At 42.9% G+C, this 23,086-nt stretch overlaps 1 protein-coding gene across 1 annotated transcript in view; it reads right to left on the bottom strand.

Annotated features, from left to right (window-relative positions):
* TTC7A (tetratricopeptide repeat domain 7A) overlaps nucleotides 1-23,086 on the bottom strand; it is a 229,847-nt gene that overhangs the window by 57,890 nt on the left and 148,871 nt on the right. The window contains exons 16-17 of the mRNA XM_075267023.1: nucleotides 3,332-3,448; nucleotides 2,449-2,546 (exon numbers count right to left, since the gene is read on the bottom strand). Of these exons, the coding sequence (XP_075123124.1) occupies nucleotides 2,449-2,546; nucleotides 3,332-3,448 (215 nt within the window). The remainder of the gene's footprint in view (nucleotides 1-2,448; nucleotides 2,547-3,331; nucleotides 3,449-23,086) is intronic.

Below are 23,086 nucleotides of genomic sequence, written 5' to 3' on the forward strand. Positions count from 1 at the left end.
AAAACGTTGTCTCAGAGATTTAACCTGTCAGTTTCCACTGTGAGGAACATAGTAAGGAAATGGAAGACCACAGGGACAGTTCTTGTTAAGCCCAGAAGTGGCAGGCCAAGAAAAATATCAGAAAGGCAGAGAAGAAGAATGGTGAGAACAGTCAAGGACAATCCACAGACCACCTCCAAAGAGCTGCAGCATCATCTTGCTGCAGATGGTGTCACTGTGCATCGGTCAACTATACAGCGCACTTTGCACAAATAGAAGCTGTATGGGAGAGTGATGAGAAAGAAGCCGTTTCTGCAAGCACGCCACAAATAGAGTTGCCTGAGGTATGAAAAAGCACATTTGGACAAGGCAGCTTCATTTTGGAAACAAAAATTGAGTTGTTTGGTTATAAAAAAAAGGCGTTATGCATGGCGTCCAAAAAGAAACAGCATTCCAAGAAAAACACCTGACCTGAATATCATTGAACATCTGTGGGATGATTTGAAGCGGGCTGTCCATGCTCGGCGACCATCAAACTTAACTGAACTTGAATTGTTTGTCCAAAATACCTTTATCCAGGATCCAGGAACTGATTAAAAGCTACAGGAAGCGACTAGAGGCTGTTATCTTTGCAAAAGGAGGATCTACTAAATATTAATGTCACTTTTCTGTTGAGGTGCCCATACTTTTGCACCGGTCAAATTTTGGTTTAATGCATATTGCACATTTTCTGTTAGTACAATAAACCTCATTTCAATCCTGAAATATTACTGTGTCCATCAGTTATTAGATATATCAAACTGAAATGGCTGCTGCAAACACCAAAATATTTAGAACTAAAAATGATTAAGATTAATAGGGGTGCCCAAACTTTTTCATAGGACTGTATCTACAGGGCAGATTTTGACCTTAATTCTACTTCAAATTTGCAACAGATATTATTTATCTATCTGTCTATCTCCTATCTATCTATCTATCTATCTATCTATCTATCTATCTATCTCCTATCTATCTATCTATCTATCTATCTATCTATCTCCTATCTATCGATCTCCTATCTATCTATCTATCTATCTATCTATCTATCTATCTATCTATCTATCCATCCATCCATCCATCCATCCATCCATCTATCTATCTATCTATCTATCTATCTATCTATCTATCTATCTCCTATCTATCTATCTATCTCCTATCTATCTATCTATCTATCTATCTATCTATCTATCTCCTATCTATCTATCTATCTATCTATCTATCTATCTATCTCATATCTATCTCCTATCTATCTCCTATCTATCTATCTACATCTATCTATCTATCTATCTATCTATCTATCTATCTATCTCCTATCTATCTATCTATCTATCTATCTATCTATCTCCTATCTATCTCCTATCTATCTATCTATCTATCTATCTATCTATCTATCTATCTATCTATCTATTATCTATCTATCTATCTATCTATCTCCTATCTATCATCTATCTATCTATCTATCTATCTATCTATCTATCTATCTATCTATCTATCTATCTCCTATCTATCTCCTATCTATCTATCTATCTATCTATCTATCTATCTATCTCCTATCTATCTATCTATCTATCTATCTATCTCCTATCTATCTATCTATCTATCTATCTATCTATCTATCTATCTATCTATCTCCTATCTATCATCTATCTATCTATCTATCTATCTATCTATCTCCTATCTATCTATCTATCTATCTATCTATCTATCTATCTATCTCCTATCTATCTGTCTATCTATCTATCTATCTATCTATCTATCTATCTATCTATCCATCTATCTTCTATCTATCTATCTATCTATCTATCTATCTATCATCTATCTATCTATCTATCTCCTATCTATCTATCTATCTATCTATCTATCTATCTATCTATCTATCTATCTATCTATCTATGATACAATGTTCCCATTTCAGATAAGAGCCCGGATAGAAGTTACATTGTTATATTTGCAGCAATGTGTGAATGATGCATCTATAAATAATGAAGCGTGCTCCTACATTACCATCCATCATTTCCTCAATAATACCCCCAGTGTAAGTACTTCTTCACCTTCCTCACTATTAAACTGGTTTTATTGTTGAATTATTTATTCGGTAACTTTATCCTCTACAGGTGCTGTGTAAATTCTTTCCATGAAAGCCATTCGGTGACCTGTCCATACACGAGATATTTTCCAGTGGAAGTCAATGAGAAGAGCTCAGTATAGAAGGAACAGCAAACAATCTACTGAAAGAACCCGGACACGGCGTATCCGTCACCAGTAAGGAGTGCTCTGGTCGAAATCTGCAGCACCCCCAGAGGAGAAGTGAAGTATTACATGACTTCTACATAACTGGCCTTCTATGTAATACATGGATGCCCCAAGTCCTTTTTTTAACATGACAATGGGCTTTCTGCACCAGACAACCCCTTCCAAGGTTTATCTTACCATTTTCTGGGTCATGGGCATCAGGCACGGCAAGGTGCAGCCCGCTGTGTTTTCGCGTCAAGGGAACGTCAGCCAAACTGCTTTCCTTCTCAGATTCACTAGAACAAGAAGAGCTTTATCAATAAGTCCTGCCTATGTAGTGGTAATAACATTCTGACACTATAAGATCTCATCGGCTATGGAGCACCAATGAGTGAGCCCCAAAAATATACGGTTTTACATTCTACGTTAAAGATTTTGTATCACAAACACAACTTATTCCCTTGTCCACAGGATAAGTGTCTGCTAGACTGGGCTCCGACTACCAGGAGCCCCACTGTTCAGAAAAACACATGTTCCTGTGTTTGAATGGAGCTGTGGCTGTGACGGTCCATTCAGTTCTATAGGATTCGGTCTCTCAATAGCAGTCCCATAGAGATGAATGCATAGGGGGTCATGGGTGCTTGTAACCATAGGGGTGCCAGTAGTCAGACCCCCACTGATCATACACTTAGATCGGTTACATAAGACCGTGTGCTTCCGTCCGGCTGTGAATTAAAGGCACGAGCAGTGTGATGTCACCCATGTGCCGCCCATGCAACAGCCGTGCTTCCGTGGCCCCTTTCATTAAAAGAATAGGAGCCACAGAAGCAAGGCCGCAGTATAGGACAGGAATAGGACTTGTTCTGTATTTTGCAGCCTGGACACGTGACCATGTCATTCACAGTCATGTATACCAGCCCATAGAAATGAATGGGTCAGTGTGCAATCCGGAAAAAAACACGTATAGCGCACTGATCTCGCCCACGGTCCTCTGCCACCGGCCTTAGTCCATGAATAAAGTATAAGGTGTGTTTGCAGAGCATGTCTTTTTTGCAACCTGGTTATGCATCCCAAAACTTACCTAAGTTGTGAACAGTTATAGAGTTTCTGCCACAAGTACAGCATATGGCGGCATGTTATCAGCGCCTCCTCCGGCCCTTCGTGGAGCCACTCCAGTTTCGTTTTGGTGAACAATATACTAAAGGGAAAAAAACAGAACAATAAGGATGAATCTGGCAACTAAAAATGTCTGCACGGCTACCTGAGAAAATACAGCTTTATCGATATAAAATGGACATATAAATAACATAAATAGGGAATGATATAATATATACTGTATATACGGGCAGTGTTTGGTATTACAGCTCCATAGAAGTGAATGGGGATGAGCTGCAGTACCAGAGACATCCTGTGAACACAAGAGGCGCAATTTCAATTCTACTCCTTAAAAATGGCCTTAGAGAAAGTAATTCTTGTTTGGTTAATGGACCAAGTAAATGGACAAAACCCACAATGACGGATATGATGTTCCCCATCTTCATTCAATGGTATCTACTATGTCATGAAGGAACTTTCACAGTGGCCCATGTGATAATGACAGATACAGAATTGCTTGTCCCATGGGGTAGGCGGCATCGTCCATAGGGGGCATCGTCCCGTATAATGTATCCTTCCCAGTCACCTTGTATTAAAGCCTCGGTGTAATGTAACATTGTATCGCCTACTTCCACATTCACGTGGTACATTCTTGGCACTCCGAAACTTCTGCCCATATGTTTCACTGCCCATTTAAGGCAATATAAACCATGTCCCATTATCCTTGCAACGTTCCAGCTCTGCTTGGAATCCCCTATTGGATCGGGCAGACAACCTTCTGTCAGGTTATTTAATGAACGAGCCAGGGTCGGGGAATCAGAATGAGACATGACATTAATTCCCTGTGTGTGCGCTATCCACATTGTGTCCGGCCATACAGATCAATAGTAATTCAGTTCAGATACCGATACAGCATGGGAGATCATTTGGAGGAGGAAGTATCGCAGCAGTGCCCCGCTGATAAAATCAGGAATAGAGAAATGAAAAGCGGGCTTATTTGGGATTTGTTTATGCTTAACTGGTTTCTTTTCTCAGAAAAAGCAATCCCTTAATCCCTCCGCGCGAATAGGTTTCGTGAGCGGGGCCTGAAATGTGCACAGAATGCAGGAGAATGTGCAACCTGGCTGCACAGGAGGGGAACGCAGGCACGCAACCTAAATGAATGGATACCAAAGAATGACCCCGTGACCCCCCAAACTCCAGGGCTCTGGAGTCATAAGGTCAAACCTCTGGATTATTCCACAGCCCTATCCCGACTCCATTATATAGGGCTGACGGCCTTGTTCAGTAAAGATCCTCTAATTCATTAATAAGCCGGTGACTGATTCCTATTAAAGTCAATATGTAACAAGCTGTACGTCTTATTCAGGGGTGTAGACGACGTTCCATCCATTATGGGGCTGCGGGCGCTGCCCCAAAGCAGTGAATGGAGTGACGGTCATGCAAGCGCGCTGCCATTACATTCACACCAGCGCCGCACCTCCCATGAGGCGACCTGAAGCGACCGCTTCAGGCAGCGCTATGCCAGGGCCCCAGGGAGGGCGGCATTTTTGATTACCTAAGCCAGTCCAGGACAAGTTGTCCTGGAGTGGCTTAGCACTGAGCGGTCCTCTCCGTGCCTGCTCTCTGCCTGCAAACGGCGCTAAGCCACGCCCCTTCGATAAGCCCCACCCCTTCGCGCTCCGCCACGCCCCCTCCTTTCGGCCGGGGGGGGGGGGCGGCTTTCTGTAGTTTGCCTCGGGCGGTGAAAGGGGCAGGTTCACCCCTGATTCACACAAAGGCATTAGGGGGATTTTTGGTCCCCCATCCCCCTAATTACTAAGGAACCCAATACTCAGGCCTCCAGTGACCAGACACTTATTCCCTGTCCTGTGGATAGGGGATAAGTGTCACACCATCACCTTTAGAGCATACATCGAATTCTAGGATGAGGCAGTACACCAGCCAACAGCAGCCTCCTCCTCCTCACTCAGACTGTTATCTCTATAGCACAGAAGTCTATGGAGAGGGGAGGGGGGAACCTGCTGTTGGCAGATATATTGCCTCATTCTGTGCAGTAATAGTCTTGTTTTGAAGATATTGCAGTATCAAAGATCTCTGTCATGTTATTTGTGTGTCTTTTCCAGCAGCCTCCTCCTCCTCACTCAGACTATTAGCTCTATAGCACAGAAGTCTATGGAGAGGGGAGGGAGAGGCTGCTGTTGGCAGATATATTGCCTCATTCTGTGCAGTAATAGTCTTGTTTTGAAGATATTGCAGTATCAAATATCTCCGTCACATTATTTGTGTGTCTTTTCCAGCAGACTCCTCCTCCTCCTTACTCAGACTATTAGCTCTATAGCACAGAAGTCTATGGAGAGGGGAGGGAGAGGCTGCTGTTGCCAGATATATTGCTTCATTCTGTGCAGTTTTAGTCTTGTCTTGAAGATATTGCAGTATCAAAGATCTCTGTCACATTATTTGTGTGTCTTTTCCAGCAGCCTCCTCCTCCTCACTCAGACTTTTATCTCTATAGCACAGAAGTCTATGGAGAGGGGAACCTGCTGTTGGCAGATATATTGCCTCATTCTGTGCAGTAATAGTTTTGTCTTGAAGATATTGCAGTATCAAAGATCTCCGTCGCTCACAGTGTAGCAGCTGTAGTTATTTGTGTGTCTTTTCCAGCAGCCTCCTTCTCTCTCAGACTGTTATCTCTATAGCACAGAAGTCTATGGAGAGTGGAGGGGAAAGCTGCTTTTGACAGATATATTGCCCCATTCTGTGCAGTAATAATCTTGTCTTGAAGATATTGCAGTATCAAAGATCTCCGTTGCTGACAGTGTAGCAGCTGTAGTTATTTGTGTATCTTTTCCAGCAGCCTCCTCCACCCCTCCCCTCTCCATAGATTTCTATGCAAAAACTAAAGAAGGAAGCATATTTCTTTAATAAGATATATTACAAAGTTTCTTATATTCCCCTGTACAATTCATTTATGTAAAGTTCTTGTATAATTGGAGGTAATAATGCTACTAATAAAACAGACTTTAATGTTTGCATTGCTATTTCATCACCTGTGTGTTTTTTTCAGAGAGAAGTCATTTAATCCTTCCATGGCTATACAATCCTGCCCCGAACAAGACATCTGCTATTAGAGATATCCCCATCTTTTCCCCTAAAGGAAGTCCCCCCCCTCCCCCCAGCCTTTCCTAATGTAAGGCAATGCTTTGTATGCGGAACGTCACCCACTTTGAAGTCATGCGAGGATAAAGCCGGCTCTCTGCTATCCTAAATGTTTCCCCTATAATTGGAATTTATTTAAATCCTTATGGCGTTCCTAACAAGAGCGGCCTACGTGGCGGTTCAGACGCGCTAGGTGGATTGACACGACTGATGCACTGCGTTTTAATCTACTGTGTATCTGTTTACACGGCCTTATGAAAATTCCTGTCAGCAGAAGAGATTCTGCATTACCTCCAGAGGATTTCACCCTTCAGCCGTGTACTTGAGATGCAGCTCCAGTCACCGCTGGCAGCAATGTCTTCTGCGTGGCTGGAGCTATTGCACCCGGACGAAAGCCTCGGTCTTATTATAATGCTAAAAAAAAACAACCCAGTCCTGCAATTTAGGTTCTCTATGCCCTCTGACAAAAAAAAAGCGAAGGTCGCGGCGTGAAGTAATCTGCTTGTAACCACAAGCACTTTCTGGGTAATAATGACCTTCCCTCGTTCACTTAAGCATCGTCCCTGCTGACCTACTTTTACACTGGAAGGGCTATTGATGTCTGCAAGGATCCGAATGCAAATGATCCTCATCTCTGAACCGGTTTTCGGGCTGCGGCGTTTATCATTTCCATGGGGATAGCCACAGGTACTGCAGGGTCTACATATGTGTCTGTGGGATGGATAGTGCTTATATCCGTGATGGCGAACCTATGGCACGGGTGACAGAGGTGGCACTCAGAGTCCTCTCTTTGGGCACTCATCCGTGGAACAGATTGTACTGTGTGGGGGCCACTGTGCAGCAGATTGTACTGTGTGGAGGCCACTGTGCATCAGATCATACTGTGTGGAGGCCACTGTGCAGCAGATTGTACTGTGTGGGGGCTACTGTGCATCAGATTATACTGTGTGGAGGCCCCTGTGCAGCAGATTATACTGTGTGGAGGCCCCTGTGCAGCAGATTATACTGTGTGGAGGCCACTGTGCAGCAGATTATACTGTGTGGAGGCCCCTGTGCAGCAGATTATACTGTGTGGAGGCCCCTGTGCAGCAGATTATACTGTGTGGAGGCCACTGTGCATCAGATTATACTGTGTGGAGGCCACTGTGCAGCTGATTGTTTTGTGTGGAGGCCACTGTGCATCAGATTATACTGTGTGGAGGCCACTGTGCATCAGATTATACTGTGTGGAGGCCACTGTGCATCAGATTATACTGTGTGGGGGCCACTGTGCAGCAGATTATACTGTGTAGGGGTCACAGTGGAGCAGATTATACTGTGTGGGGGCCACTGTGCAGCAGATTATACTGTGTAGGGGTCACAGTGGAGCAGATTATACTGTGTGGAGGCCACTGTGCAGCAGATTATACTGTGTGGTGGTCACTGTGCAGCAGATTATACTGTGTGAAGGCCACTGTGGAGCAGGTTATACTGTGTGGAGGCCACTGTGCAGCAGATTGTACTGTGTGGAGGCCACTGTGCATCAGATGATACTGTGTGGGGGCCACTGTGCAGCAGATTGTACTGTGTGGGGGTCACTTTGAAGCAGATCGTACTGTGTGTGGGTCACTATGAAGCAGATTGTATTGTGTGGGGGCTACTGTGCTGCAGATTGTACTGTGTGGAGGCCACTATGCAGCAGATTGTATTGTGTGGGGGCCACTGTGCAGCAGATTATACTGTATGGAAGCCACTGTGCAACAGATTATACGGTGTGGAGGCCACTGTGGAGCTGATTGTATTGTGTAGGGACCACTGTGGAGCAGATTGTACTGTGTGGGGGCCACTGTGCAGCAAAGTATACTGTGTGGAGGCCACTGTGGAGCAGATTGTACTGTGTGGAGGGTCACTATGAAGCAGATTGGACTGTGTGTGTGTCACTGTGAAGCAGATTGGACTGTGTGGGGGTCACAGTGGAGCAGATTGTACTGTGTGTGTGTCACTGTGAAGCAGATTGGACTGTGTGGGGGTCACAGTGGAGCAGATAGCTCTATAAAGCCCCATTTGTATGACCATATTTTGCAGGTCTGTAACTGTGTGCAATTCTGGATCCGCACATTATTAAGATTAAATTGCCGTGTTGGCACTTTGTGATAAATTATTGGATTTTTTGTTGCAGTTTGGGCACTCGGTCTCTAAAAGGTTCGCCATCACTGGCTTATGTGATCAAGTGTTCGCAAAAGTTGAGGGAGTTAGGACATGGGTGGAAAGAAGAGTGCCAAATTTAAAGGTATTTAAAGGGATAAGGCCAATGGGCTAGGAATAGGATGCTTAGTATAGGTTGTACTGCCACAGGTGATAATGGTGGCCATTTGTAAGCACATACGGTAGTACCATATAGTCAGTAGTGGATTATAATATGGGGGAGCCAAAATCTCTTACCAAGATTAACAAGCCTATGCCTATTTAGAAGTGGCTGCGATGGCGGTGGAATCGTACATGTACCTGTAAACACATGCATGGCTGCAATTAGTCTTCCTATAAGCAAGGGGGCAGTATCATAGCATAGTGATGTGTTGTTTGCAAATGAGTCTGAACCCTGTCCCCAGCACAGATAGCCACACCCCCTAAATGGCAAACCCTGCCCCTACTAGGATAATCCCGCCTCCAAATGGGTGACTCTTGTGAACACTTGCGTTCCATAAAAACTGGTTGTGGATCTCAGGAATGGCAGGAATTTGTAGTTCTTAGGTACGTCAGTCTAAAAATAGGGGTTATAAGAATAACTTATTGTTGAGACGAGAAACTGAATGAATCCAACAAACGAAGGAGATTATTCATAAAGTTGTATATATAAGAGCGGCGCGTGATGCAACGCTGAGGCCCAGAGGAAGCGGCATAGCATGTGCAACGCCCATAGGCCTTGTATTGCCGAGCCTGGACCTGCCCTGGACATTCCCTTTAAAACAGGACCTCACCCCTCTCTGCTCCACCGATTTTTTTTTAGGCCCCACGGGAGTAATCATTATGTTAATTTCAGCACAATTATGCCCCCTACTATCAGGTGGGTGGTCCGTGTCCATCTGCTCCAGTCTAAGACCTCCCACCCGCCAGTAGGGAGCCTAATGAGCCAACTGGGAGCTGAAACTAGCAACACAGATTGCTCAGGAACGGTGGGGGCTAAAGAGAAAATTGCAACTGTTCCGGAATCGGATGCAAAGAGTTAGAGATGGTGGAGGTGGTGAAAGGTCTTCTTTATGTAACGCGCTATCATCTATTACACATCCGTATGGAGACTTCAAGCAGAATAATGGAAAGTGATATAAGCGACCTTGTAACAAAAAGCAAAATTGGATACAAATAGAATTAAAAGTCTTCTATGAATTGAATGCAGTAAATTAGAGAACTTTTGCATATTGAGATCATCCGTATATGTTATTATAAAGGAGTATAAGCCTCGCAGTACAAAGCCGATAACAAGGAGATATAATAACACATAATACAATTCTAAACAGTCGGAGTTACGGAATCGGAGCTCTCCAAATGACTGGCAAGAAGTCGAGATCAGCAACAATACCGCCGGAAAGAAAAGCTTTTCTTGCTTACTATTCTCTTCTCTTCTCTTCTTGCCGTCGTCTATCATTTCTATGGCCCGTACAAAGAGCTGATGTCAATACCTGGTGAATTATGTTCGCCAAGGACTAATTACAGTCATTACATTATTGGTCGGCCTTCGTTTGCAGAGTCACCGTTTATGAACAATTAGTGTAATACGTCTAAGGAGCAATATTCCTGCAAAAACAGATTTCTTCAGACTTCTTTTTGTTTAGGAAAAGCAATGTCCTAGATGAGAAAACACTGGCTTAGGCTGGGGTCACGTCTGCGCTGGAGTCGTTGCAGAAATTGCCGAAAATCGGTGGAGCGTTTTGGTAATGGTGAAATCGAGGACACCCAATGGACCATCTTACAGTCAATGGGGTCCAACTGGTCTCTGTGTATAACCACTGTTTTAGCAATCTGGCTCTCATTTGGGTCCCCCAACGTACTCAAATCTAGTGTGAACCTAGCGTTGGCCATTGGTCTGTAGACTGGCTTTAAAGTGGTTGTCCAGGGCTACGATATTGATCGCTGTCGCGTCTTCACCAAGAACAGCGCCATACACTGTGTAATGGTTGTTCTTGGTATTGCAGATCTGCACCGTTCACTTGGGTATGTGACCAATGGGCATGTTGTCCTGGGTGTCACCCTTTATCAGTCTAATATTGATGGGCTAGCCTAAGATATTAGACTCCTGGAAAACCCCTTTAAGTATACCAGAGAAGGAATTTTCTTCAATGGCTGGATCTTCAAAGACAACCCTGGTACTTTAATTTTCTATGTTGTAAGGGCAGGTATTGACCGGATAACTATGGGATGAGCCATCATGTCCTAGAATGTGAATTCTCTAATCCACAGTCTAAACTAGGGTCTAAGGAGGTTTTCCAAGATTTGTATTGATAGGATATTGATATTAGGATAGGTCATCAATATCAGGTCGTCCTTGAGGCAACTCTTACCACCATCCAAACCTGGGACTGAGCTGCAGAAGACGCACACAATGAATGGATGTCACTTTACAGCCTACAAAGACGTCATAGAGGTCTCCAATGGCCTGCGGCTCCTTCAGTCAGCTGATCAGCAGGGGTGTCGGGAGAAGGCCGATTGGATATTGATACGTCATCAATATAAAATATCAGTAAAACCCTTAAAAAATTGACCAAACAAGTCATGATCCCCGGAATGGTCATGGGCAGATGACAGCAATGCCAATGGAGTACTAGTATAGTCAGGAATGGAGCCAATGGTAAGGAATGATGAACCTGAGACAAAAAAAATGGAGACAGAAGATATAAACAAGTACCAGGCAGATAAATCAAAGAAAAAGACAAGTGCACGGTCGGGAACAAGACCGAGGTCAGGATCAGGATACAGCTGTAAAAATCAAGTGCAACACTCAGGAGCGAGGAAAGCAAATGCATCAATCCGTCTGTCTCTTCATGTCATCCCAGACAGACTGGGGTCAGGGCTAAATCTATGAGGGGCCGGATCATCACTCCCAGGACTCCTCCTCCAAAGGGCAAAGGTCACACCAAATATTGATAGGATACATATATCTATACACATCCGTTCAATATACAAAATATATGAGCCTTGCAAAAAAATCTGTATCGTTGGCAAGCAAATATGGCAGATGACCACAAAGAGCAGTCCTGCAGGTCGTATCGGGGAGCTTATATACTGCCTAAGGATATGTGCAGGATCGGCTTATATACTACCTAAGGATATGTGCAGGATCGGCTTATATACTGCCTAAGGATATGTGCAGGATCGGCTTATATACTGCCTAAGGATATGTGCAGGATCGGCTTATATACTACCTAAGGATATGTGCAGGATCGGCTTATATACTGCCTAAGGATATGTGCAGGATCGGCTTATATACTACCTAAGGATATGTGCAGGATCGGCTTATATACTACCTAAAGATATGTGCAGGATCGGCTTATATACTACCTAAGGATATGTGCAGGATCGGCTTATATACTACCTAAGGATATGTGCAGGATCAGCTTATATACTACCTAAGGATATGTGCAGGATCGGCTTATATACTACCTAAGGATATGTGCAGGATCGGCTTATATACTACCTAGGGATATGTGCAGGATTGGCTTATATACTACCTAAGGATATGTGCAGGATCGGCTTATATACTACCTAAGGATATGTGCAGGATCGGCTTATATACTACCTAAGGATATGTGCAGGATCGGCTTATATACTACCTAAGGATATGTGCAGGATCGGCTTATATACTACCTAAGGATATGTGCAGGATCGGCTTATATACTGCCTAAGGATATGTGCAGGATCGGGGATGGACTGCCGAGGTAAGTAGTGTTTTGGGGTTATTTTATATGAGATATACCGCCACCCTACCAATTTTTTATTTTATTTTTTTTGATTGTAACTTAAATTTTTGTGTCACCTAGTAAAATGAGTCTGTCCCCGGCGCAGAGACATATTTATCTCTGTAATTCTTTGTACGGCAGGTTATATTGGCCGCGTTCTTTACTAACTTTAATCATCTGCAGCAGGTTTATTACCCTGTAAATCTCCTCATTGACTGTGCTGGTGCAGCAGATCGGCGGACATGCTCTGTTACCGTCCCGGGGAACTGCAGAGTTAGGTGTAAAGTTGAGCTCACTCCTTCCATTTTCATTCGCAGCCGCTCTCAGACACACTGCAGTCTCGCTGCAGGTCTAAGCAGCCAATCAGGAGGTACAACCCCTTTAGAAATGAAGCATTAATGCGGAGGGAGAGAGGGTAAAAAAAACCGCCAGCGTAGAATGGAAAAGCTTAGCAACCCTCAAGTCACAACCACATAGAGTTCAATTATAAATGCAAAACCTCCCGGAATGACTCTGCTTCATTGTTCTTCCAATTACATATCGCAGCGGTAGCAGCGGCGCTGTACACAATGATCGCTGGAGACACTTAGGCTGATGCAGTAGTTACGTCTCGGACGAGCAAAGAAACGTAATTGCCTTCATTAATTCTTAAACCGATTTACTGCCGCACTAACTAAATCGCAGGCGTGTAACACTGTAGCGAAATTCAATGTTTTCAGCCCATAAAATCCAGCGGCCGGGTCTTCAAGTCTCTGCAGAATTCCCTTTTGTGACTTTAAGATGGAGTTCACGCAGGGTCACGGAGTGTGCAGATGTTCAGGCTTCATCGTGTAAGGACTGCTGCATTTCTTAAAGGGAAGGAAGAACCTTATATCCTGTTTTCTTGATGGGATGATGGGGGCAGCCATCTTGTTCTGAGATGTCTTTGCTTTGCAGGAGGCATTTAAAGGGACAGGACTGGCCGTGATTATTTGACAGGGGAAGGGGTGTCATCACATGGATCATATGTTTTAGGTTGCTTGCAATGCTTGTACTATACAGTGCATAGAGCCTGCATTAGATAGTTCCGTGCACTGTATAGTAGTCAGCCTCCATGACTGCCGCTCAGCTCCGGTTGTAGTTGAAGGCAGCCAAACAAGCACTTGACATCATGCGATGGTGACAACGATACAACTACTTGTAGGTACAAGCACAGAGGTGGTTACGGGCAGTTGGACAACCATCCCCAGCGTTGTTTTGGGTTTTGTCCAATGCTTTTACTATACAGTGCACAGAGCTGGTATCAGAAAGCTGTGTCCTGTATAGAGGCCTCCATGACTGCAGCTCAGCAGCCAATGAAGTCAAAGACAAATTGTGCACATAAGGCCTTTGGTGCACTGGGGGCGGAGCTTCAGTCATGGGTGCACTGCTGTTGCTGCTTATAAAAGGACAGATGATGTCATAGCAGCGCCCTCACTATCTGAGATGACACAAGCAAGAGATGGCTGGGATCTAGACCTGAAGCCCCGCCCCCAGTGCACCAAACTGCCTCATTTGCATAAATTCAAAGTTGACTTTCTCCAAATATACAAAACCTGACCTACATAGCGACGGTGTTTACATCCAATGTATCACTATAATGTAATGTAACACAGTGATGGCACTTGGGGAGTCTAGTGACTCCCTTTAAATCGCAGACACCCCCTTTATATTGAATGCATTATATCCCTAACTTCACCTTTTCATTGATAAAACAGGCATCTTATTGCTTATATCACGCAATGGGATGGTGAGAGAACAGGAAGGATGTCAAAATGTGGACCGGCCTCCTCCAAGGAGCAGGCAAGGAATCAGCACTTACCCAGAAAGATTTGGAATTTCTTTATTACCACAACGCGTTTCGGGCCAACACCAACCAACCCTTCCTCAAGTGTAGATTCTCCTTCCACGGTGGGCCAGAAGTATGCATTAGTATAGGCGATGGGTCAAGAATTCAGTAGTAGGTCAGTGGTGATTAAGGTTCCTAAGATAAGTAACCCCCGACTCGAAGGACCCCCGAAACTAAGATCACAGAATACGCTACACACATACTACACACATGGCATATACCCCCTTGGGTACACACATCACAGCTTCAGAGCCCAAGATGTAGACAATAAGAATCGCTCCATATCCCAAAGGTCGGTCATACCATGATGGCTACCCATGGCCCGAGGTGTGGAGGACAACAAATACCAGGTAGCATTCTCGTAAATGGCAAAACGGGGCTGTATCTTCAATTTATTTCACCGAAATCCCACAAGGAAATTCTTCAATCTTCTTCACGTGATGGAAACAACCTCATAGAGGAGAGAAGGACGCTGCTGGATACGCACCGCGCCACGAGAAGACCGACCTTACCCAGAATACATTATCTTAGAGTGATTTTCAGTCTTCCATACTTTGAGAAGACCACCCCCTAGAGGACCACTTTTGGTCATCTCAGGGAGGTCTCGGTGTATATGGTCAGACACATATATCACTAGTAGGATCCTGTCTGTCGTCTCCCTTATAATTTACCTCCAGTCCACAAAAAATAATATCAGGCCAAATATGGAAGCCGTGAGCCTACAATGTAGTGTATGAGCCTGCCAGTGCTGTCTATGGAGCCCTGATCCTCTGGTATGAGGGTGCGCTGCTGCCCCCTCTTGGGCCGTCACTATCTGGAGTCAGCTGTAGACTGTGCTACAGTTTGCAATGTCCTGAATAGGGGCGGCAGAGAATCGACATCACAATGAATCCAGAGAACAAGAGATCCAGTGGAGGAAAAGCTTTTATACTGACAGGGCCGGAGAGATGAATCCAGACGTTTAACCCCTTAAGGACTCAGGTTGTCCTAATAGACATAGTCTAGGGCTGTCTCTATAGTGAATATGAGAGGTTAAAGGGGTATTCCCACTGTACAACTTTGTGCATACTTAATATGGTACAGGTGCCAGAGGTGGGACCTCCATCTATGTCCAGAACAGGGCTCCTTTGGTGTAGTGACCGTTCATATCTATAAATGTCAGAGAACAACCCGAGCGGACGAGGTCTCCGGAAATACCATACGAGTAACTAGAAAGCAGTGCGATGTCTGCGGACCCTCCATTCACCTGGATGAAGAGGCTGATACCTGCCACACCGGGGGATGGGAAGAGGGGCAATGGCCGAAAAATAGGTCCTGTCACTACATATAGCAAACAGCAAGTAGGCTCCAGAAAATAAATGGGAGAACTCCCAGAGGAGCAGCCCAATCTCCTGGCAGAATGATACAGCATATAATCTCTGTACTGTGACATCACTGTGTGTATTATCCTGTACTGTGACATCACTGTGTGTATTATCCTGTACTGTGACATCACTGTGTGTATTATCCTGTACTGTGACATCACTGTGTGTATTATATCTGTACTGTGACATCACTGTGTGTATTATCTCTGTACTGTGACATCACTGTGTGTATTATCCTGTACTGTGACATCACTGTGTGTATTATCTCTGTACTGTGACATCACTGTGTGTATTATCCTGTACTGTGACATCACTGTGTGTATTATCCTGTACTGTGACATCACTGTGTGTATTATCTCTGTACTGTGACATCACTGTGTGTATTATCCTGTACTGTGACATCACTGTGTGTATTATCTCTGTACTGTGACATCACTGTGTGTATTATCTCTGTACTGTGACATCACTGTGTGTATTATCCTGTACTGTGACATCACTGTGTGTATTATCCTGTACTGTGACATCACTGTGTGTATTATCTCTGTACTGTGACATCACTGTGTGTATTATCCTGTACTGTGACATCACTGTGTGTATTATCTCTGTACTGTGACATCACTGTGTGTATTATCCTGTACTGTGACATTACTGTGTGTATTATCCTGTACTGTGACATCACTGTGTGTATTATCTCTGTACTGTGATCACTGTGTGTATTATCCTGTACTGTGACATCACTGTGTGTATTATCCTGTACTGTGACATCATTGTGTGTATTATCCCTGTACTGTGACATCACTGTGTGTATTATATCTGTACTGTGACATCACTGTGTGTATTATCTCTGTACTGTGACATCACTGTGTGTATTATCCTGTACTGTGACATCACTGTGTGTATTATCTCTGTACTGTGACATCACTGTGTGTATTATCCTGTACTGTGACATCACTGTGTGTATTATCCTGTACTGTGACATCACTGTGTGTATTATCTCTGTACTGTGACATCACTGTGTGTATTATCCTGTACTGTGACATCACTGTGTGTATTATCCTGTACTGTGACATTACTGTGTGTATTATCCTGTACTGTGACATCGCTGTGTGTATTATCTCTGTACTGTGATCACTGTGTGTATTATCCTGTACTGTGACATCACTGTGTGTATTATCCTGTACTGTGACATCATTGTGTGTATTATCTCTGTACTGTGACATCACTGTGTATATTATCCTGTACTGTGACATCACTGTGTGTATTATTCTGTACTGTGACATCACTGTGTGTATTATCTCTGTACTGTGACATCACTGTGTGTATTATCCTGTACTGTGACATCACTGTGTGTATTATCCCTGTACTGTGACATCACTGTGTGTATTATCCTGTACTGACATCACTGTGTGTATTATCCCTGTACTGTGACATCACTGTGTGTATTATCCCTGTACTGTGACATTACTGTGTGTATTATCTCTGTACTGTGACATCACTGTGTGTATTATCTCTGTACTGTGATATCACTGTGTGTATTATCTCTGTACTGTGACATCACTGTGTGTATTATCCTGTACTGTGACATCACTGTGTGTATTATCCCTGTACTGTGACATCACTGTGTGTATTATCCTGTACTGTGACATCACTGTGTGTATTATCCTGTACCGTGACATCACTGTGTGTATTATCCTGTACTGTGACATCACTGTGTGTATTATCCCTGTACTGTGACATCACTGTGTGTATTATCCTGTACTTTGACATCACTGTGTGTATTATCCCTGTACTATGACATCACTGTGTGTATTATCTCTGTACTGTGACATCACTGTGTGTATTATCTCTGTACTGTGACATCACTGTGTGTATTATCTCTGTACTGTGACATCACTGTGTGTATTATCCTGTACTGTGACATCACTGTGTGTATTATCTCTGTACTATGACATCACTGTGTGTATTATCCTGTACTGTGACATCACTGTGTGTATTATCTCTGTACTGTGACATCACTGTGTGTATTATCTCTGTACTGTGACATCACTGTGTGTATTATCCTGTACTGTGACATCACTGTGTGTATTATCTCTGTACTGTGACATCACTGTGTGTATTATCTCTGTACTGTGACATCACTGTGTGTATTATCCTGTACTGTGACATCACTGTGTGTATTATCTCTGTACTGTGACATCACTGTGTGTATTATCCTGTACTGTGACATCACTGTGTGTATTATCTCTGTACTGTGACATCACTGTGTGTATTATCCCTGTACTGTGACATCACTGTGTGTATTATCTCTGTACTGTGACATCACTGTGTGTATTATCCTGTACTGTGACATCACTGTGTGTATTATCCTGTACTGTGACATCACTGTGTGTATTATCCCTGTACTTTGACATCACTGTGTGTATTATCCCTGTACTATGACATCACTGTGTGTATTATCCCTGTACTGTGACATCACTGTGTGTATTATCTCTGTACTGTGACATCATTGTGTGTATTATCCTGTACTGTGACATCACTGTGTGTATTATCTCTGTACTATGACATCACTGTGTGTATTATCCTGTACTGTGACATCACTGTGTGTATTATCCTGTACTGTGAAATCACTGTGTGTATTATCTCTGTACTGTGACATCACTGTGTGTATTATCCTGTACTGTGACATCACTGTGTGTATTATCCTGTACTGTGACATCACTGTGTGTATTATCCCTGTACTGTGACATCACTGTGTGTATTATCTCTGTACTATGACATCACTGTGTGTATTATCCTGTACTGTGACATCACTGTGTGTATTATCTCTGTACTGTGACATCACTGTGTGTATTATCTCTGTACTATGACATCACTGTGTGTATTATCCTGTACTGTGACATCACTGTGTGTATTATCTCTGTACTGTGACATCACTGTGTGTATTATCCTGTACTGTGACATCACTGTGTGTATTATCTGTACTGTGACATCACTGTGTGTATTATCTCTGTACTGTGACATCACTGTGTGTATTATCCTGTACTGTGACATCACTGTGTGTATTATCTCTGTATTATGACATCACTGTGTGTATTATCCTGTACTGTGACATCACTGTGTGTATTATCCTGTACTGTGACATCACTGTGTGTATTATCTCTGTACTGTGACATCACCGTGTGTATTATCCTGTACTGTGAAATCACTGTGTGTATTATCTCTGTACTGTGACATCACTGTGTGTATTATCTCTGTACTGTGACATCACTGTGTGTATTATCTCTGTACTGTGACATCACTGTGTGTATTATCCTGTACTGTGACATCACTGTGTGTATTATCCTGTACTGTGACATCACTGTGTGTATTATCTCTGTACTATGACATCACTGTGTGTATTATCCTGTACTGTGACATCACTGTGTGTATTATCCTGTACTGTGACATCACTGTGTGTATTATCCTGTACTGTGACATCACTGTGTGTATTATCCTGTACTGTGACATCACTGTGTGTATTATCCCTGTACTGTGACATCACTGTGTATTATCCCTGTACTGTGACATCACTGTGTGTATTATCTCTGTACTGTGACATCACTGTGTGTATTATCTCTGTACTGTGACATCACTGTGTGTATTATCCTGTACTGTGACATCACTGTGTGTATTATCCCTGTACTGTGACATCACTGTGTGTATTATCCTGTACTGTGACATCACTGTGTGTATTATCTCTGTACTGTGACATCACTGTGTGTATTATCCTGTACTGTGACATCACTATGTGTATTATCCCTGTACTGTGACATCACTGTGTGTATTATCTCTGTACTGTGACATCACTGTGTGTATTATCTCTGTACTGTGACATCACTCTGTGTATTATCCTGTACTGTGACATCACTGTGTGTATTATCCTGTACTGTGACATCACTGTGTGTATTATCCTGTACTGTGACATCACTGTGTGTATTATCCCTGTACTGTGACATCACTGTGTGTATTATCCTATACTGTGACATCACTGTGTGCATTATCCCTGTACTGTGACATCACTGTGTGTATTATTCCTGTACTGTGACATCACTGTGTGTATTATCCTATACTGTGACATCACTGTGTGCATTATCCCTGTACTGTGACATCACTGTGTGTATTATCCCTGTACTGTGACATCACTGTGTGTATTATCTCTGTACTGTGACATCACTGTGTGTATTATCCTGTACTGTGACATCACTGTGTGTATTATCCTGTACTGTGACATCACTGTGTGTATTATCCCTGTACTTTGACATCACTGTGTGTATTATCCCTGTACTATGACATCACTGTGTGTATTATCCCTGTACTGTGACATCACTGTGTGTATTATCTCTGTACTGTGACATCATTGTGTGTATTATCCTGTACTGTGACATCACTGTGTGTATTATCTCTGTACTATGACATCACTGTGTGTATTATCCTGTACTGTGACATCACTGTGTGTATTATCCTGTACTGTGACATCACTGTGTGTATTATCTCTGTACTGTGACATCACTGTGTGTATTATCCTGTACTGTGACATCACTGTGTGTATTATCCTGTACTGTGACATCACTGTGTGTATTATCCCTGTACTGTGACATCACTGTGTGTATTATCTCTGTACTATGACATCACTGTGTGTATTATCCTGTACTGTGACATCACTGTGTGTATTATCTCTGTACTGTGACATCACTGTGTGTATTATCTCTGTACTATGACATCACTGTGTGTATTATCCTGTACTGTGACATCACTGTGTGTATTATCTCTGTACTGTGACATCACTGTGTGTATTATCCTGTACTGTGACATCACTGTGTGTATTATCTGTACTGTGACATCACTGTGTGTATTATCTCTGTACTGTGACATCACTGTGTGTATTATCCTGTACTGTGACATCACTGTGTGTATTATCTCTGTATTATGACATCACTGTGTGTATTATCCTGTACTGTGACATCACTGTGTGTATTATCCTGTACTGTGACATCACTGTGTGTATTATCTCTGTACTGTGACATCACTGTGTGTATTATCTCTGTACTGTGACATCACTGTGTGTATTATCCTGTACTGTGACATCACTGTGTGTATTATCCTGTACTGTGACATCACTGTGTGTATTATCTCTGTACTGTGACATCACTGTGTGTATTATCCTGTACTGTGACATCACTGTGTGTATTATCCTGTACTGTGACATCACTGTGTGTATTATCCTGTACTGTGACATCACTGTGTGTATTATCCTGTACTGTGACATCACTGTGTGTATTATCCCTGTACTGTGACATCACTGTGTATTATCCCTGTACTGTGACATCACTGTGTGTATTATCTCTGTACTGTGACATCACTGTGTGTATTATCCTGTACTGTGACATCACTGTGTGTATTATCTCTGTACTGTGACATCACTGTGTGTATTATCCTGTACTGTGACATCACTGTGTGTATTATCCCTGTACTGTGACATCACTGTGTGTATTATCCTGTACTGTGACATCACTGTGTGTATTATCCCTGTACTGTGACATCACTGTGTGTATTATCTCTGTACTGTGACATCACTGTGTGTATTATCCTGTACTGTGACATCACTATGTGTATTATCCCTGTACTGTGACATCACTGTGTGTATTATCTCTGTACTGTGACATCACTGTGTGTATTATCTCTGTACTGTGACATCACTGTGTGTATTATCTCTGTACTGTGACATCACTCTGTGTATTATCCTGTACTGTGACATCACTGTGTGTATTATCCTGTACTGTGACATCACTGTGTGTATTATCCCTGTACTGTGACATCACTGTGTGTATTATCCTATACTGTGACATCACTGTGTGCATTATCCCTGTACTGTGACATCACTGTGTGTATTATCCTGTACTGTGACATCACTGTGTGTATTATCTCTGTACTGTGACATCACTGTGTGTATTATCCTGTACTGTGACATCACTGTGTGTATTATCCTGTACTGTGACATCACTGTGTGTATTATCTCTGTACTGTGACATCACTGTGTGTATTATCCCTGTACTGTGACATCACTGTGTGTATTATCCCTGTACTGTGACATCACTGTGTGTATTATCCTGTACTGTGACATCACTGTGTGTATTATCTCTGTACTGTGACATCACTGTGTGTATTATCCCTGTACTGTGACATCACTGTGTGTATTATCTCTGTACTGTGACATCACTGTGTGTATTATCCTGTACTGTGACATCACTGTGTGTATTATCCTGTACTGTGACATCACTGTGTGTATTATCCTGTACTGTGACATCACTGTGTGTATTATCCTGTACTGTGACATCACTGTGTGTATTATCCTGTACTGTGACATCACTGTGTGTATTATCCTGTACTGTGACATCACTGTGTGTATTATCCTGTACTGTGACATCACTGTGTGTATTATCTCTGTTACATCCCACTACATAGACATTGTATCTATATGGATTGCTTCTATAGTGTATCTCTGTTGCTGTATCACTTACATTGTCACCACTAATATCTTATTATGATGATTTATTACGATTGTCTTTCTCTGATTCCGCACGCTACACCTTCTCGGATAACTAGATCTATAGATATGTGAGAGAATCTCGGCCTGGCTTCCATTTGCTCTGTAATATGTGACATCTACTATATATAGCATGTGTCATCCCTGTTCAATATTCCGTGCCCCGGAGCAGGTTCCCAGCCTAGTGAAGCTCCCGCTTGCTCTGATGCTTCTGATTTACCAACAAGCGCGATTGGATACCAGGCTGCGTTTATAGGCCGCGTTCACACAGTCTCATTGGGTCAGACGTGGCAGTGTCGCTTAGATACAACAGCAGATCAGTGCAGGGGCCGGGAGATACAATGTTATTACACTCCACAAGTCCGATAACAGTGTCTGCAGGCTGCGCTGACTCGGGGAAATCTTATATATTAGTGCCCGATATCTGATCCTGGGGCCTCTATATTATACAGATGTAGCAGAGCTGAATGGGTTATTTAACTCTTCGAGGCTGGACTGTATATTTTTACGATATAATTTCTGATTTCTGATCAGATGTGTTTATTTTCTGATTGTAGGTTTTTTCTGTACGCGATTATGGGGGCGGCCATTCTGCTCTGTGAACAGCATTTAGTGATCTGCTTTACAGCACGGTCATGACCGCAGGCAGCAATAGTCTGTAGCTGACTCACTGAGGTCTATGGGATAGTCTTCAGTCTGTGCAGGGAATTGGGGTAGATAAGATCTATTGTCAGTGGTGTTATCTATAGAGGTGTTATCTTCTATTGTAATACTGTCTGTAATGTAAATAAGGTGACTGCTGCAAAGAAAAAAACGTACAGAATTGACAAGAGTCAAA

This window comes from Leptodactylus fuscus, chromosome 3 (genome assembly GCF_031893055.1).
Source record: "Leptodactylus fuscus isolate aLepFus1 chromosome 3, aLepFus1.hap2, whole genome shotgun sequence".
In the NCBI taxonomy this organism is placed as follows: domain Eukaryota; kingdom Metazoa; phylum Chordata; class Amphibia; order Anura; family Leptodactylidae; genus Leptodactylus; species Leptodactylus fuscus.